The following is an 18,446-nucleotide window of genomic DNA, read 5'->3' as shown; positions in this document are numbered from 1 at the left end:
ATGTAGATCCAAAGAATTATTTTGGGCAACTGAAGATTATGTTTAGAATAAGGGGAGACTGCGACCCAAACAGCTCATTGTAAAAAGGGGTTTACTATCAGATACAATGGATTTCTCATCCAATACCAATATGTACTCACATACATGGTCGAAGGGAGGAAACTCAATTGTTTGGCATGAAATTGAAGGAAGCAACTCTAAAATCTCCTGCCAGTTGAAATGTTATATCTGTCGCCATTACTATTGCTGGGCGATATTTAAGTCTGTATATCATCATGATTGAACATTTAAACCCATTTCTTCAATCACTCTATGATAAGTTAATCATCACACACACCATAGATTTATCATTTACCTTCATTTCCTGACTCTTTTACGATGTATATGCTCTGTACCGAAACTTGGCACTTCAGGAACATGGAAGCTTAAGCTGAAAACCCTATCTTCATCGAGGTTCCTTGTCGCAGGCTGCAATACCTTTTCAAGGCATTGACGTACAATTTAAACGCATATCAGGTGACTCTGGTCGACTTTTGAGGGCAAGCAGAACCAGAAAAACGAAATTTTGACACATTGTGGAAAGAGGATCTAAGAGGAAAGCACATGGAGATAATAAAGAAACTCACCTTGAAGTCATATAAAAGGGGGTCTTACCATTGACCTATTTCAAGTCATAAAACATTAAAACAGGTTCAAATCAGTTCTAAAATCACTTGAAGTTTAAAACAAATATATATCTTCTGACATACAGGCTCGGGCAAAATGGAACCGGATACTGTATTGTAAATTGTCAAACAAGCAAAAGCATTCTTCACGGGTAACTCGTTTCTTAAATGTAAGTTTTCTTTATTAGAATTACAATCTGCGACGTTACAAAGTTTTAGTCATGGTCAAGGGGAGACAATTCAATCGAGTTTATTCCATGGGGTAAAATTTGTGGTCAAAGGGAATTCAGCTTGTTAATTAGACTGTGCTAAGTCGCGCTAAACATGCAGAACTGGGAATGGAATTCGAGTAGGTCACGAATGTATGGAGCCAGTTGACTTGGTTAATGTCCAACGGAGTTACGGCCCTTGTACAAGTTCCCGTTAGGACCTACATGCAAATTTCAGACACTCCTTTGTACTTCATTCTCTGTCATTCTAACGGTGCGACGAAGGTCAAGACAACAGTCTGATATCATCTGTCAAGCTCCATTACAACTTATCATGTAATTGGTACAGTCCGATCAAACAAACAAGAAGGTAAATTCATCTGGGAAATGAGGTCAGTCGGAAATCTTTTCTGATGGCATTCCCAAAGACATAAACAGAAGTTTAAACCTTACTACATTTGGGGTTAGAGGGAAAAATTCAAAATTCATGTAATGGCCCGCCCACACTGGAGGCAGCGCAAGCACGATAACATCGCTGCAGTGTGGGCGCGGCCATTACAAGAATCTTGAAATTTGCCCGCACCATACCGTGCTCGTGGGTTTCACCGAAGTGATAAACGTCTGAGACCTGCAGCATTTCATGCTTTCTTCCGAAATTAAGCTGACACGCCGCGATATAACTGCAATACTGTTAAAAACGGCGTTAAACACAACTCACTCATTTCTTATTAGCATATCGTAACACAATTATCTCCCTTAGACCATAAACTGCATTGATGGCGCGGCACGGCTTGCAGCCTTCACAACACATCGCGCTGGCGGGGTAATCTTTCTATAGAAACGTCTCGTGTTCACTTCAGTGTTGATTCATTGTTCGTTATTTGTGTACGCCTATTAGGATCATTAGGACATTTTATGTCACACACAGACCTTCCGGAATATCCTTAGCGTCTGATGCCTTGTTTCAGACTGATCAATCTTTCAGAATATCATTGTGGTACAGTGAATATCAGATAGTTACCTTTCTAACCAAAAACATTTTGGTTGCGTGGATCGATGCTCATGATATCAATCACTGGATTGTCTGGTCCAGACTCGATTATTTACACAGACCGCCGTCATATAGCTGGAATATTGCCGAGTGCGGCGTTAAACAACAAACAAACAAACAAAAACATTTTGGCATAATCCAATATAACATTAGATTACAACTTGACGTCCCAGTATGCATTTTACAATGGCAAGTAATGTGCAGAGGACATGATGTATAGTTTATGATTTACCTATCTAAAGCCATGCAGTTAGTAGCAGTAAGGGAGTCTTTACTTATTTTTGTGTTTCTCATCTCCAAGGTTTTCCCAGAAATGGGCGGTCGGATAAAAAAAAGGGAACAAAAAAAGGCTGCTTATTGCAGAATACCCATTCAGGGTTTAGACGATCCATGCCAAATATTTGACAATTTAAGTGTATTGAGAGCAAGCTGGACCCCAAAACCGAAATTTATACACATTGTGGCAAAAGATCAATGCATTGATTAAATTAAAATATGAAGAAGCACGCACGGTATGATTTGCTACTCTATCGTATACACGTGTGTATGAAGAATGAAATGACAAAATATACGTGGAAATAGATTGAATCACTGTAAATGTTACTAAATTGGCTCATTGCAAATGAAGCAGGTGCAAAGGTTGATGAAGGGTAGATTAAACAGTCTGTGTGGGTTGGAGTCAAGCTTTTGGCGGTACAAAAGTCCAAAAAGTCCAACTCTCTTATCTCTGAGAGAATCACCGAAGGTAGTAGTCAGGAGGTTTTCTAAAGTAGTAGTAGTAGTAGCAGTAGTAGTAGTAGTAGTAGTAGTAGTAGTAGTAACTTATGTCTACTTAAACGACCAAGGTTGCACCAACCCCGAACTTCACAAATAACAGAGATTGTGTGTGATTGCAATTGTTGTAGGTTTTCATGCCATGTACTTTTGTGGCAGTGTTGTATATATGTATATTTTCTGTATTTTATATATTTGTATACATATAATTTTTTGTAATGAAATGGTGTTTTAACCTTTTATTATGTTGAATTAAATAAAATAAACCTGTATGGCTGCTGTATTCTACAGCTCTGCATAACGACTTGTTCTCTGCGTGGAGTTTTCTTTTCTTTTAACTTCTACTGGTTGTGGGGTAGAGTAGGTAGCTTGGGTCGGTCCTTTGTTTAGTACAGCTTGCGCCTGATTGGCCTTGTTTCAAATACTAACACCCAGCATTTAACCAGCACACCAGCCACTACACCTTGACCATGCGGACAACAAATATCTGCTCTGTGTAGTATTTTCATCTGAGACCGTCCAGATAGGTTAGTTATGTTTCTGTACGTATTGTTATAATGTACTTGCATCTATTTGTGTAATCATCTGAAGTATTACACAGTCTTAATACATATTTAGATAGGTCATTACATATAGTCATATAATTGTAGCCATGTAAATGTTTTAACTAGGTTAGCACTGAATATCGTCACCTTTCCTAAATGTTTCATTTGAGAATGAGTGAGCGAGTGGGTATGTATTTATGATGTATGTGTTTGCTTATTACAATGTTATTTATGTATAATGTAAAGCATTCATTGGTATGTTATGTGTAACACATAATTCATGTTTTCTAAGGTAACCCGTTTTACCTAAGTAAGTATATTTGTCTTTGTATTTGTATTTAGATGCAGACACCATAAGTCCTGTCAGTTGTGTTGGTGAACGCAGTTCCCGCCCCAGTTTCAACTACAGGGTATGCTTGTATTTTCTTGTGTATTAATGAAATTAATTAATTGTATTTATCATATTATTACACATGTATAGGGATACAGTGTATATATAGTTATTGTAAGTTATAACACATCCTTCAATGTATTTGTTGAAAGCAAGAGTTCTATCTATTTCTATGATGTCGTCGGTGTGACGATGTGAATGAATATAATGTGATGTGCTCTTATATATCTACACTGTATGTTTGTGTATATTAACAAACATATATTTACGTGTATATTTATCTTTGATTTTAATATGTTTCAGGGCGTTTGTTCTGATAATAAATCCTCACGACAAATAACGACCTGTGTTATTCATGAACACCCCCGGTTACACTTTCTCAAACATCAACACAGCTTTACACAAAGAAAAAAGTTAAACACACCCCTATTTCTGAACCATGACAAATGGCATAAATCATGGTATGGGATGTGACTGACCACGGAAGCTGGGCGATACCAATGCCATCGGATAGAACAAACATTTGACAACAAATGAAGATATTGGTGAGTTGTGATTGAAATTTACTGACAAAAACATCATAGTAACACAGGTACTGTTTTTGACCTTAGACCTAAAAAAAGTATGGACCTGCAGGATTAAGTACACGAGTTACGTTTGATGTTTCATGTGAAAATGTTCCTTAAAGTCTCTACTTGACATGACACGTGAAACAGATCAGTAGCGGGTATAACCGCCATGTGCCCGGATGACGCATTCCACCCCACGTCTCATACTTCCAGTCAGACGTTGGATCTGTGGATGGGTCAACAACCACTCCTGATGCAATGCTGCTTCCATTTGGCGTAAATCTTGTACAGGAGGATCTCGTGCATGTATGCGCCGCCCCAGAATATCCCAAACATGTTCAAGGGAGTTCAAATCATGGCTCATTGCTGGCCAGGGTAGAGTCGTTATTGCATTGGCCCTCATGTTATCCACGACTGCATGCGAACGATGAGGCCTGGCATTGTCATCCATGTACTGAGGTCGAGTAGCAAGGTTGTCCAAATGAGGTACGACGACTGGGCTCAAAACGTCCCGGATGTACTGAGCCCCTGTTAAGTTGAGGGGCCTGAAGTTAGCAGCGGGTTCGTTATTCGTTTTTCGAATAACGAAAATCAAGCCAGCACTGGGTTCATGAATCAAAGGCTGTATATTAAACAACTACAGTAATGTGGTCAAATATACTGAAACTAATTTAATATATGACAGTAGCTTCGTCTTACATCATCATCCAAAAGCTGTTTAGTTATTCAGTACTTTTGAATAACGAAAAACAAACCAGCACCGGGTTCGTTATTCAAAGGATGTATATTAAACAACTACAGTAATGTGGTTAAATACACAGAAACTCATTTAATATATCACAGCAGGTTCGTCTTACATCGTCCAAAAACTGTTTCGTTATTCAGTACTTTTGTGAATCTTGTGGCTTTTGATAATCGTCTTCGTGCCATGGTCACACAATGTCATGGAATAACTGTTTAAAACCGAGCTTAAGAAAGTTATAACGTTAGGATATACTGCTTTTAGAGATACTCGAGGGATACCATACATGGCACGTGAGCTTTCGTCACGCATGACTGATTACATCATCTCGAGAAAACAATTCTTCCCGCAATTATATCTTTCTTGACTGTTACAAATATTGGGTCCAAACAATAATGAAAATTAATATATTAGGGTGTGCTTAACTTTTTTCTTTGTGTATATATGAATAATATTGAATCCTATTTCGGAACACAGAATATTAAAATGTAACAAAGATTATTTTAAAGAAGCGACATACTAATACAGATGGACGGTGGATTGAATAAAATAATATGATTCTTTCCGAGGGAGGGACATGTGCAGGCGGCGGGAGATGAGAAACACAAATTAGGCAAGGACGTCCTTAGAAGATGTATGTCAATACATTGCAAACGTTAAGGACTTAAGGAAACTCCATTTCCATTGTGCTTGATCATGGCATAAGTAATAAATTACAACAAATGGTAAATCAGTGGAGGATCCAGCATTTTGGAAAGGTGTGTGTTGATATAATACCCAAGTGACAACGTGACTTACCCGAAGGCACAGTTTACATGTAAGGAACAGAAGGAAATCTGCTTGTTTTATTGCTCGGTGTCCTCGTACATGTTCCACCGTTGAAGCTCTTGTCAAGAATGTCAGTGACCAAACCCATCTTCCTAAGCGGCAAGAGAGCGACAAGTTCATAATTAACCCCAGAAAGAGAACCAGAGAAGAATTTACGACTATTCCTAGTCTTTAAAAGCTGGCGCCTGTTCCCCAAGAAGTTGTTCCTTACATCCCATCCCACCATAGCATCGACATCAACTGTATGTTATACATTGTGAGGTTGTGAAGAACACATTTCCAACAGTTTACACCATGGTGCCAGACGCCAACAGACCTATGAGAGACTTTTCACTTATGTAAAGCAGCTAGTGCTTGATAAGACAGGACACGTACTTGTCCCCAGCGTACAGACTGACTTTGAAGTTGCTTCAGTGCGTGCTATCGAGACTTCAATGACCAAGGCTCTGTATGAGGACGTCCAGTGTTCAGCTGAAGACAACAACTGCATGAACTCACCTTTCAACATCATCAGCGGTGTAAAACAGGGATGCCCTATCTCGCCAGCCATGTTCTCCTTATACATTAATGATCGAGCAGATGACATTAACTCTCTCAGCTGTGGTATGTGGATAATATTTCATTTTAACTTCAATTTTTCGCACATTATATTGTTCTTTTATCACCACGCGAACAATCATTACAAAACATGTTGGCTATAGTAAACGAATGGTTTTAGGAATAAAACTAATCTCGTACAACTACAAAGTTCCATTGTGGATTGCGATAAATGGAGTTCGCCTTTAAGTACAAGTACCTTTGGTTTCTTTTATATATGAAAACTTGGACTTTACCACTAAAGAAATCGCAGTCAGTGGAGCCTTGTCGCAAGTTCAGGCAAAGAGTATTGAGGCAAAGGATTGAAATATTTTGATTTAACTCAAAACTGTCAACACAGAAGAGAACTCAACATGACATTGTTTCAGAATTGTCCAAACATGGAAGTTATCTCCCTTGCTTCCCGCGACTTGAAAGTGGACGCAACACATTTCTCATATCAAAGAAAGATGTGCTGTGACAGAGGACCAATTGTGGTTTCACGAATTATGGGATGATAGGAATTTACCACATGGCACTAAACATCGAACGTACAGAACGTTGAAGCACGACAGAAGGCAGGGACATATTGACGGTTTGCAAAGTCCAGAGATAAGAGAAAGATACCTACTAAAGTTTGATGTGGCGACAGAAACAGGTCGTTATACATGGTGGGTCACGCCTTTAGATGCTCCACTATGCTATGCTTGCAATACCCTAGAAAACGAAATTCACTACTTACCATCAGAATGTCTAATGTATGACGATAATAGATATCAACATTTCAAGAGTCAGTCTTGACCAATCAAAGTCACAGACTTCATATCAACAGAAACAGTTTATTATGCTGTAACACGATATTCAAAACACTTTAGCAGACACTTCATTAGCTGTGGATGAATTTAATCAAACAGCGAAATGTTTATCGCGAAATATTAGGATTTTGTATTTAGATTAGATAAGTCTGCAATACCAGATATTTTCTTATTTAAAACTCTGACCCAGAAGTTTGTTTTAAGATTAGAAAATCACCTTGCAACAATCTTAACAATTTCTTTTTTGATCAATAGTCTGAAGCATAATTACTTTTTTCAAGATTTTTCGGGGTAATTGTCCATAAAATCCCACACTCAATCATCCATGCACAAACTACTGAACATATGGGAACAGAGAAAATATTTGATAATCAAACTAAATGACATTTAGTCTATCACATCTTTTAACCTTCAAAACAGTTGTTGTGAATGAGTGAGCTGGGTTTAGTTCCCGGTTTTAAGAGTGCTTGTTGTCACGTGTCAGCTTCATGCTGGATAAAGACCAACGTGACCATGGCCATAGTTGTTTATAACCTTGGTGAAACTGAGTATTATGGTGGCCGAGAGGGGACATCGCTTTTTCGCCTTCAACTACGGCCACGAGAAAGCCATAAGGCGATACCATGAGACGAGAAAGTGATAGAGCGAGAAAGCGATTGAACGAGTCGAGAAAGCGATAAAGCCATAGATCGATACGGGAAAGCGAGAAAGCGATAGAACGATACGAGAAAGCGATAACACGAGACAGAATGGTATCGCTTTCTCGCCTTATACAACTCTGATTGGTGCAAACATTTTCCTGTAATGCTGTATTCCGAGGTAGGAACGGGGTCAAACCCTTCAGGCGATGGAGTGTATCCGTGAGCGTAACGTCACGCTTGAGTAAATTGACGGATAGAGACGGAAACACACAATGTCCTCATGAATGAATGAATGAATGAATAAGAAGCCAGCTGTGTTGTCAGTTGAGATTAACTGGTGTGGTTGTGGTAAACCTCACTTATTGTGTGACACCGTGAGCCTATGGCACATATCGTTGATCATCATTTTACTGACTAGACTACTTAGAGTCCATTGTAATATATCTGGAACAAGGCTGAGTGCGTAGAAAAACAGCCTTCACTCCGTCAATTAGTAGTTTGGGAAATTCTGTATTACTGTTGTTCTGCTAATCCTCGTTACTAAGAATCCCCTCCACACGAGTGTCGCTCCACTCCATGTACACCCATGGACCGAAAGGGTTATGTATAGAACGTAAATATTGTTTGATTTTATAACTTCTCTCAGTAGATCTACATATTAATCACCCGCAGTATAAATGTTTGTTTGTTGTTTAACGTCACACTCAGCAATATTCCAGCTGAAATACGATGATATGCATCAACAAAAACAGCGAGCCTGACCACCCGATGGGATGCTTAATGTGAACGTAACCGGATGTTTTTTTCACCCTCGACCTTTGCGACAAATGCTGAAGATTTAAAACCCGAGGACAAGTTATAATTTTCCACGTATTATCTGGAACAATTTACTCCCTGAATATATTTTCGGTCCCTTACAACACCTACCCATATACTGTAATTCTGAAAAGTTTTCAGACATTAAATTACAGCGAGTGGCTAACAATAGCCTTAACTGCGCCTGGAAGGTTTTGCGACACCCTGATATGATTGACAAATATCAAAGCTACTTTTACAGGTCGCGGAGTCCGTGGATGACCGCGTGTCGGCAGCTTGGTTCCTGAGAGTTTCTAGGGCTTCGGTCTTGCCCCACACTGAAACACATTTAACACATGTTGTGTCTCCTTGGGCAAGTGACTTTGTTCGTGCCTCTGACGGTTGTTAACCTTCCAGCGCCTATCAGGCAGCTTGCGTTGTAAACTCCCCAGGGAGCTGAGAATGATTGTTTAGTGCACACTGATCCAGTAACCGGGGTAATAAGATTGCTTTGAGCTGCCCCATTGTGGTGTGGAAATAGGCGCAATATAAATGACCTATTATTGTTATAAATTTATTTCATAAGGAGGAAGCGGTTTTTAAACTATAGATACATGTGTTGTTGTAGTTGACAAGGGAGGTTGGAGCGGCATGTTTATCTGACAGAATAGACAGGCTGGCGTATGTCTGGACTACTCGGTGTTATGTCAACAACTTGACGAGATGTGGCAGGTTGGTAGACTATGAATATTCACACACAGGCCAGTTAACAAGCGTATGCCATGGCTATTAAAAATATATTTCAATGATGTAAACAACTTGGAAATTCATAGTGCCAAACAGCTGTTTGCGGCGCATATATTAAGTGTAACAAACGGATGACGTTTGACGTCATCGGACCCATCCCTGGGGGCGTTAATACGGAAGTTTACACAAAATGTAAATCCTGAAAGCGGAGTACGTCCTACAAGGGAAGACGTTTGATATATGCGTGCTTAAAACCGTGAATGATATGCATTCTTTAACATAACTTTCTCATTTAGGACCTACAGTACCAGTATATAAAGCTTTACTATCTCAGTCAAAACACCACATCTTGATATTCACCGGACAGAATAGAGGTAAGTGTTTCAGTGAAGTAATTTCATGCAAACGTCTTCGCGTGTCTCCTAATTATTGATAAGTACCGAGCAATTAAGATTTGACTGATACTACAATAGGGCCTAGCTTGAAATCAAACAACTCGCCTGTCTCTATCACATATACCTACAGAGCGGAAAAAGTGTTCAGCGATCATTCAGTTGAGAATGTCCTTAAGTTATAAACCTACTGTCACTTTTGCTTATTGTATTGTCGGTATCTTCCTATCTCGTAATAACCTCTTGGGAGGTTTTACTTTTTCATAGTAAGACTCATCCCGGGTATGAGGTTTTACATTTTCCTTGTAAGACCTGATGAGTTAAGAAGTAGATGAAATTAGTACTTGGTGTTTCAAACGTCCAATGTTCTAAAACCGAAGACAAGAAATAAAAGTTTTCATAATGGAACCTCACATATCGTGTCTAGTTTGGTAACCCACTGTTTTCCCACTGAGCCACCGGGGCAGGTGATGAAAAGTTGTTCAACTTTAATTGTCACGACTTCTGTTTGTGCTGCATGATGCACGTGTTCTCTTTCTCGCACGCTTTGATCGAATTCCCTTGATACCACGACATCCTGTATTGTTTCACTAAAATGTATCCCGATGATTCTTATTCCCCCCCCCCCCCCCCCCCCCCCCCCCGTATTTCTTGCGTTTAGACGGTTCATAAGTTGGATAAAACACTCCTCCTCTGTTTTTTGGTTCGCAATTTCTCGGGCAGTGACTGCTTTCGCCAACAGTCGTATACATGAACAGGCTTTACAACTGTCTCGTAATAACGCGCCATGTAAATTGGATTTTTTGTTTGAATTAAACTCTTTTGACGGTTTATAAGCAAGAGAAAACACTACCCTCTCGGTTTTGGTTGGAAATGTAAAATCCCTCTCCCATTGAGTTTACATTTTCAACCAAAACCACGGAGGCGTATTTTCTCCTACAAATAGAGACTTCGTGAAAATTGCCAAGAACACGAAACCGCCAACCAGTTATGACCACCTGAATGATGAATGCACATTCGATTAGTCATGGTTTCATTTGGGACATTGTGATAAATTAACTCACAATCTTCTTCCAACAAAAAATGAAGAGAAAGCTTTTAATAGTCCTGACTAATGCCAAGTTTCTACAGCTAGCCCACTGAGATACCATGCTGCAGTTTAACACGAATCCACTCACATACAGCATACTGACTCCGAGCCGATCAGTAGTTGTTTTAGCCCCCCAATGCCGAGCGCCAGGCAGGGTTACATCAAGTACATGTACCACCTTTTAACGTTGTTTTTTTGACGCGGCCGGGGAATTACATTCAGTTATGGTTTTGTTGCAGTTTTCCTCAAATTCCATTTGCCAGATATTGGAACATATCTATTAATTATACCTACAAGACAGGTGAATTATCAATAACACAATAACGTTGACTGATGGCCCAAAAATACGAATGGAATTTAGTCAAATGTCACCTATCTCAGTCTTTTATTAAGTAGCATTGCTGATCATATATTATAGAAGTGAACTCAGTTTAATTTGATTTTTTCAAGATAGACAAATAATTGCTGGAAAATATACTAATTAATAACAAAAATAGTTAAACGAATTAACACGAATTAATTGGAAAATCAATGGCCATAGCTTACATGTTTACCAACTACTAGCATCCAGGAAATGACGTGGGGAGTGCATGTTAATAACGATTATAACCAAGGTGAAACCGACAACCGTCTGTCCTCTTCAGATTTGTTCTGGATTTGGGTCCCGTAGGTAGCTCTTTTGGATCCGGAGCCACTACTCTTGCAGAGCTGAAAGGTGTCAGTTCACATTATGAGGCGCTACAGGACGTTGTCCACCCTACAAATACCCAAAGGCAGCTTTTGTCAAAACATTTAGCTCGCCAAGGCAATACCCAGATGATCCCATTTCTTACAAAACTCATTTACAAACACCTTGTGTGTGAGTTGGCGGGTATTTTTCTGTTTCAATTCTACACGTAAAGGGTACCACGACTGAAGTGAAAATCCCATCACGATAACGAACGCCTTGTTCTCGGGAGTCGACCATCAGGACATATTGGGTCTGTCCTCCCGCTGCAGCTGATGCCAGCACACACCATCACAAAGCCATCACAGACACGGCCTTGACGTGCTATGGTACACAGCTGGTAGCGCTTATGGACACGTCTCTAAACACTACTCTGATCTATCAAGTCGAGAATGAACCACAATATAACTGTCTGACGCCCTGTCCACTCAATTCTTAAAAGTTTGTAATTGACAGTGATCTTAATGGCCAAAGACATGTTCGTCCTGCTGCTTGGAACCGATCGGAAAACTTTACGCCCACGTAATCTCCTGTGCGCGATTGTCCTAGACTAAGTTTGTAGATTCATTAAATGAATTCATTAAATGAATCTACACCCATCCCATGATTACCTATAAATGACGGTGAATGACTCAATAACTTACAGGCAGCCGTCATTTCGCTGGATTATTGCTAAGTGCATTAAACAACAAACAAACAAAGTTATAGTTCTGCACACTGAAGTCGTCTTGTCATATTTTGTTCCCAGAACAATACTGTGAATCGATTATTTATAGTTTGAAATATGCCTGACTGCGGCGTTATACAGCATACATGTTATCTGTTCAGTAACAGGCGACTATGCTTGTCGTAAGAGGCGACTAACGGGATCGGGTGGTCAGGCTCGCTGACTTGGTTGATGCATGTCATCGATCCCAATCACTGGATTGTCTGGTCCAGACTCGATTATTTAACAGACCGCCGTCATATAGCTGGACTATTGCTGAGTGCAGCTTTATCTTCATGGAGAAGTATATGCCTGGGATATTTACTCATTGCTTGGACTACTGGAATGTAACGATTCTCCATGCATTGAAAGTGAACATTGGACCATTTGTACTTACACGCCCTGCTGAAATCAACGGCCAAACATACTGTCCAAGGGCGTAAGTGTCGGCCCTCGGATGGTAGCTCAGGGGGATGACGGAAGACAAAACTCAGGGGTGAAGTTAAGACGACAACAGCCATGTTTATTGGTGCAGGTTGAAATGAGTCGAAACGGTACATGTTCATAATAACGTGACAGAATGCACACCGGGACCGAGTGGCCAATGTTCCCGGTTGGAGACTCGCTCTGTCACTTACCTTCTGGCTGCCTCCCTGACTGACAATGTCAGTCGGGTTTTGTAGAGCGAGGTATTACGTAACGTGTGGCAAGGTCATTGTCCGACGTGTATGTATATACGTAAGATCCGGCGACGTAAGGAGGTGTTAATTGGAATTTATAGATAGCGCTTGAGATTAAGGGTCCTGCCCGGAGGGGTTTATGATAAGAGGGGATACGCCGAATGTTTGCTGAATATATTAAACAGACAAAGAATTTCGGTGCACTTGGAAACATATTGAACCAGTTAGGCATTTAGATAAATGAAATGTTAAAAAAGTTTTGAAATGGTTTGCACTATTTTAAATAAAAGTATTGAAATGGTTTGCACTATAACAATACGTTCAAGTATTATAAACATGATGTTCACACGACAGCTAAGAAGACGTCACTTTATTATTGTTACATGTACAAATGAACTTACTGACGGTTTATGCAACATTATGTATACGTTGTTATCGACTGTGGAGTCAATGTCATTCTTTTACTTACCATCACGTGCATTAAAATGACCAATCGTTTACTTTATTCTTAGTGTGTGACATCAAGCCCCAAATCATGCAAGTCTTCAGCGCTGTTGCTGTCTGTGTCCTCCTGTTTGGATGTTGTGCGGGAGTTCAGGTATGTCGGCAATATTGTCAACAGTTTACACTTGTATTACTGTGTTAGTCGCGGATCCCTCCTCATTTATACAATAATTTACTTATACGTATCTTTAACATTTCGGATTCTCAGCACTTGTACTATTATTACACTTGTATTATAACATGTTTATATTTGTATGCCATATACAGTCATGCTAGTACGTTGTTTCCTCCTGACCTTGCCCTTAACAGCTTCTTCGATGGTAGCCTATTCAATTACATTTTTTAATTTGTTTGAAGTAAGCGAACGCTTAAAACAAATGTTTGCAACTTCCACAGTGTATTGTTTGATGCGTATATGTAAATATAATGTCATGTGTTTGTAGGGGTACCATGTCGTAGGGAAGTTTGGAGACCAGATCATCCCCATCGACGTCACATTCGGCACTGATATAATGGAAGTGACAGCACACAAACCTGCCAATGCTCTCGACAGCTTCAGAGAAACAACCAACCTGCACGTGTTCTCAACGGTGAAGAACATTTCCCAATCATGAATTAATCCAAATCTTAAATTAAATACAACTTAATTATCTGATCAGTTTAAACGGGAATATAAATGCGGTTTAAACGGAATCCGGAATCCGCCGTAAAACTCTTAGGGGATATAAATGCGTAGACTTAGACTGATCAGATTAAATTGAAAGGGTAATGTTTTAAACAAAGGCTTACATGAACACGTAGACTCGTACTATCACTGTACGACTATGTTTTACAACAATGTATTCATGCACAGGTACACCGTGTCCATATTTGGTCAAGCTATTTTCACATTATGTATTCGTTTGGCCATTGTTCAACGCAATGTGAATGTATGATGACGGTTACAATGAGTGAGTTAAAAATTAACGTCGCGTCGGCATTATTTCAGCCATATAGCGTTTTGTTACATCCCATTACACATCATAATAATTTTCACAATAATTGTTCACTTTCTATATTTAGCTAGAAGTATAATACTTCTCGCATTGATGACATATATATTTTTTTTGTTTTTAAGAAGAATAGTAATAGTCAGTTTCTTGAATGTTTTGGGGCGGTCGGGTAGCCTAGTGGTAAAGCGTTCGCTCTCCACGCTGAAGACCCGGGTTCGATTCCCGACATGGGTACAATGTGTGAAGCCCATTTCTGGTGTCCCCTGCCGTGATATTGCTGGAATATTGCTAAAAGCGGCGTAAGATCTCACTCACTCACACTTGAATGTTTTGGCCTCATGTTTCGAAAGGATTCTGCCGTTCGTTTGAGTTGTGTTTCCAGAAGCAATAACTGTTTAAAATACCGTGACATATTATGTGAAAACAATACCAATCTTGCCCCTGGAATACCTGGCAAATATTCATACTTATTTATTTTGAAACTCACCTTACAGAGTTTTGTAGCCATAAGGAATGCAGTCGATCAACAGTGCTACATTCAACGATTCAACGCCACTATGACAGACATGAAGCGGCGCATAGAAGAGGCTAAACGTGTGAGTTTGGAATTAGTTGTCTACTAGGTTTAAAACAAGGTTTGTTGCATATGATACATTGTCACGATAATTCAATGATACAACGAATTTCTTATTGTTTGCATTTAATGGCGCACGTCAGATGGCCTTGATGACATCTGAGTATAAAGATATCTGTCTTGATAGTATCGTATTTGACAAATGCACCATATGATAGTACTTGAACGGGGTACTACATGGTTAATATATACCGCAACGTATCCCTACAGTAAGGAAGATGCTCATTCTCCCACTGGTTTACCTATGCCAGTCCTGCCTTGTCTAGTATGACATGAATAACCACACACCCATACTTTGTTCATTAGGCTCATGATGTGCTGGACGGTGTTAAAGAGGAATGGCTCAGAGTAGATAAACTGTCACCACTGAAGACTTGGACAGTAAAACTCCTCTTTGGACCACACATAGCTGACTTCTGTCTCCATCACGAAGTGTTCCTAGTGGACAGCAAATATTCCGGACTGGTTGATGCAAAACGTATGTAGAACCGATAATCTTAGCCTACTATCACATCACACACGTTAAATTATGGATAACACTTTCTTAGTAAAGTGTGTGTGTGTGTGTGTGTGTGTGTGTGTGTGTGTGTGTGTGTGTGTGTGTGTGTGTGTGTGTGTGCGTGCGCGTGCGTGTTGAACAACCATCTTGGAGTTAACTGATGGTAAGCGGGCACATTTTGAGTCATAAAATATATATTTATTATGCCTCAAAGTGAGATTGACCAATCAGACAGAACTACTCACCCCACATGAGCATATACCGTCAGTAAAAATCCAAGATGCTTGTGACTGACCTGATATGGGACCGTATTTTAATATCATTAAATGTGATGAGCAAAGACATTATTTATTAAAGAAACCTCGTTCGTGACTTTATTTATGTAAATTATAGAGAAAAAAGCTTACAACGGAGGTCAATGAGTTACAAATAGCAACGTCATAGAACCTACTATAGGATGACGTCACGAACAAGAAACGACGCCAATGACGTCACATAGCAATAGAATAGATAGCAGCCTGTCGTTAGGGGAAATCGGACTGCTATCCAGTTACAGTGGTATACAGTGAGGTATACTTCTCCTCATTACGAAAATGGGGTTACAGGAAGGACACCCCACCCCCACCCCTCCAAACACACCATGTCTTCATAGACAAGACAAGCATAAGAGCATTCCTCTTCTTATTATTACATGTGAACATTTCAGCCGCTCTTGGGTATCTGGCTGCAGGACTCCAGTTTGTTCGTTGCACATTCCCCCCCAAAATGTTCAGTTGCCTAGTATAAAGTTCACCTCTGGATTTGGTGCCACCTTTTCCTGCATAATTTCCCTGATGATGATCAATATGTCACAAACATTTCCTGGGCCTAAACAGGAGGTGTACATGGCATGATCAATGTTTAAGCACAGTGTGTTTTAAAAAAAGAAAGAAGCTGCAGTGTTGAAATACAGACACTACTTAAAGCACCCCAATTTACATGGGTCTGATCGATTGGAGATAAACAGGGACAAATACGATTTGTCCTCGGTACACATTGTGTACTTGAACATGCTAGACTCGAGTGATGAGCTATAAATGAAAGCTATCATATGCTGTCACTACACAGTTAATTGATATTACTCTATTTCAGATGTCAACCCCAACATGCGCCACAAGAGAGGATTTTTCTTTAAGTGGAGGCCAATAAGAAAGTGCATTTCGCAGTTTGCCAGACGAGTCACAAGTGGCGTCGTGTTTGATCCGTGTAACACTGACGTTACAGTAGTTTGTTAGAGAAACTGTTTGCTTCTCAGCAATGAGACAAGAACCACTGTCGTCAACTTGCTGTTTTCTGATTCATTCGTTACAGGAAGTAACAGCATTCATGTAAATGCCACATAAAGTTATACAAACACCACAAGATAAGGACATTGTGGTCAATAAATCCGTGTTTTCGTATGCTACGTTCATTTGTAATTGTCCCAGAAAAGTGTAAATGTGTTTCATAATATCACTGCTAAACCACGGTGGTCGGTTCCAGACAAACCATAACGCCAGTTCTGCACAAGCTGTCGTCTGCATGGTCTCCCCTAGATTCTTGTTATAATATCTTTTGAAAGGCGTTGAATAAACATTAAAAATGTAATGCAGGTTCGAAATTGGGCGTAGATTTCGAAAATCTACACAAATTGTTGCAAAGCAACGGCATGATCTGTAGCTTTTTCCCCAATGTGTGAAGGCCATTGATGGTATCCCAAGTCGTGATATAGCTGGAATATTGTTAATAAAGGCGGCCTGAACCTCCACTGACACACCCACTAAACATTTCCAATCCTTCTTCTACCCATTGAATAGCAGGGACACATTTTAATGACCTACCAAATCACTTTCTGAATTACCAGTCCTTACCACTGGGATCGTCTTCAGTTGTTGCAATGTAATTGGAAGGTTTGGAAGAAAGAAAGCGGGATTTGCAACATAGAAATTGTGATTGGTGAAGAGAACTACGCTAAGTTAACGTACGCTTAAAGCCGGTAATGGTGGTGCTCAACGACCATGACAGTCGCATGAATATAACAGAAACACTGTAATTCTACGGCAGGGCAGGATATGCCTACCCTTTTCGCGAGCACCTGGTGTCATCACTGATTTTCAGAGGTCCATTCATATAATTTCCACAGCTATTTGCCCTTTACGCCAAGTTGAATCTGTTTGGGCAGAAAATCTAGGCTGGATATTACCTTGCATTGACAATTTTATTATTGTATTTTATATTGTAAATAAAAGTGACAAAACCCTTCCATCATTATCTCTACTAAAATCAGTCTATTGTACAATTCCGACGATGTCATAAGCAAGTGTCTAAGAATCACTAGTAAATAGTTGTGCTACCAGATGTTCGCGTAGAGGTGAGCGTATCCTGCCCCATCAGTTGAACCCACCTTTAACACATCAAACGTAAGTCAAGTGATCACCTGAACAAACAAGGGAACATATGGTACAAGATAAACTAAGGAATTTTGCATAGGATGTTATTTCCGTCACTGATGCATCAAATTTGTATCGCCTTGTCTAACAGTCTCGTAGAGAGATTTCTGTCACTGAATCTTTGAAAATTGATCTAAATATTAAACACATGTGGCGTTTTCATTGGTATCCTTTCTTTCTAGTTCAGGAGGGTAAATCAATGGAAGGGAATAGGCTATTTGACAATTACTGAACGACTTCAGACCATCCATATATACCTAAAGCTTGTGTTAAATTCTCATAATTTGAATTTGCCAATCCGATCAGAAATTCAGATTCATGTATTTAAAGAAACAGATCAGCAAGGAAGGGAGGACAACACTGCTTGTCAAAATGTCCTATCCCCAGATTTGACATGTGGGTTTCT

At 39.7% G+C, this 18,446-nt stretch overlaps 1 protein-coding gene and 1 long non-coding RNA gene across 2 annotated transcripts; both read left to right on the top strand.

Moving 5' to 3' along the window:
* The first annotated feature begins 1,096 nt into the window (after window positions 1-1,096).
* LOC125372463 lies at window positions 1,097-4,174 on the top strand. The gene is made up of 3 exons (XR_007218144.1): window positions 1,097-1,244; window positions 3,587-3,654; window positions 3,939-4,174. It is a non-coding gene; the product is annotated as an uncharacterized LOC125372463 (long non-coding RNA).
* A 5,422-nt stretch (window positions 4,175-9,596) lies between these two features.
* On the top strand, window positions 9,597-17,011 carry LOC124132146. The gene is made up of 6 exons (XM_046495846.2): window positions 9,597-9,722; window positions 13,456-13,541; window positions 13,891-14,037; window positions 14,934-15,035; window positions 15,380-15,551; window positions 16,704-17,011. The coding sequence occupies exons 2-6, from the start codon at window positions 13,479-13,481 to the stop codon at window positions 16,844-16,846; spliced, it is 627 nt and encodes a 208-aa protein (XP_046351802.2). The 5' UTR covers window positions 9,597-9,722; window positions 13,456-13,478; the 3' UTR covers window positions 16,847-17,011.
* The last annotated feature ends 1,435 nt before the right edge of the window (window positions 17,012-18,446 follow it).

This window comes from Haliotis rufescens, unplaced genomic scaffold (genome assembly GCF_023055435.1).
Source record: "Haliotis rufescens isolate VD_foot unplaced genomic scaffold, xgHalRufe1.0.p SCAF_4, whole genome shotgun sequence".
NCBI classification, from domain to species: Eukaryota; Metazoa; Mollusca; class Gastropoda; order Lepetellida; family Haliotidae; genus Haliotis; species Haliotis rufescens.
The sequence above is the reverse complement of the archived record's forward strand: the minus strand, read 5'-3'. Positions and strand labels throughout refer to the sequence as shown.

Coding starts and splice junctions, on each gene's coding strand:
- LOC124132146 (XM_046495846.2), top strand. CDS start 13,479: ATGCAAGTCTTCAGCGCTGTTGCTGTCTGTGTCCTCCTGTTTGGATGT. Junction 14,038..14,933: donor ACCTGCACGTGTTCTCAACG/GTGAAGAACATT, acceptor CTCACCTTACAG/AGTTTTGTAGCCATAAGGAA. Junction 15,036..15,379: donor GCATAGAAGAGGCTAAACGT/GTGAGTTTGGAA, acceptor TTTGTTCATTAG/GCTCATGATGTGCTGGACGG.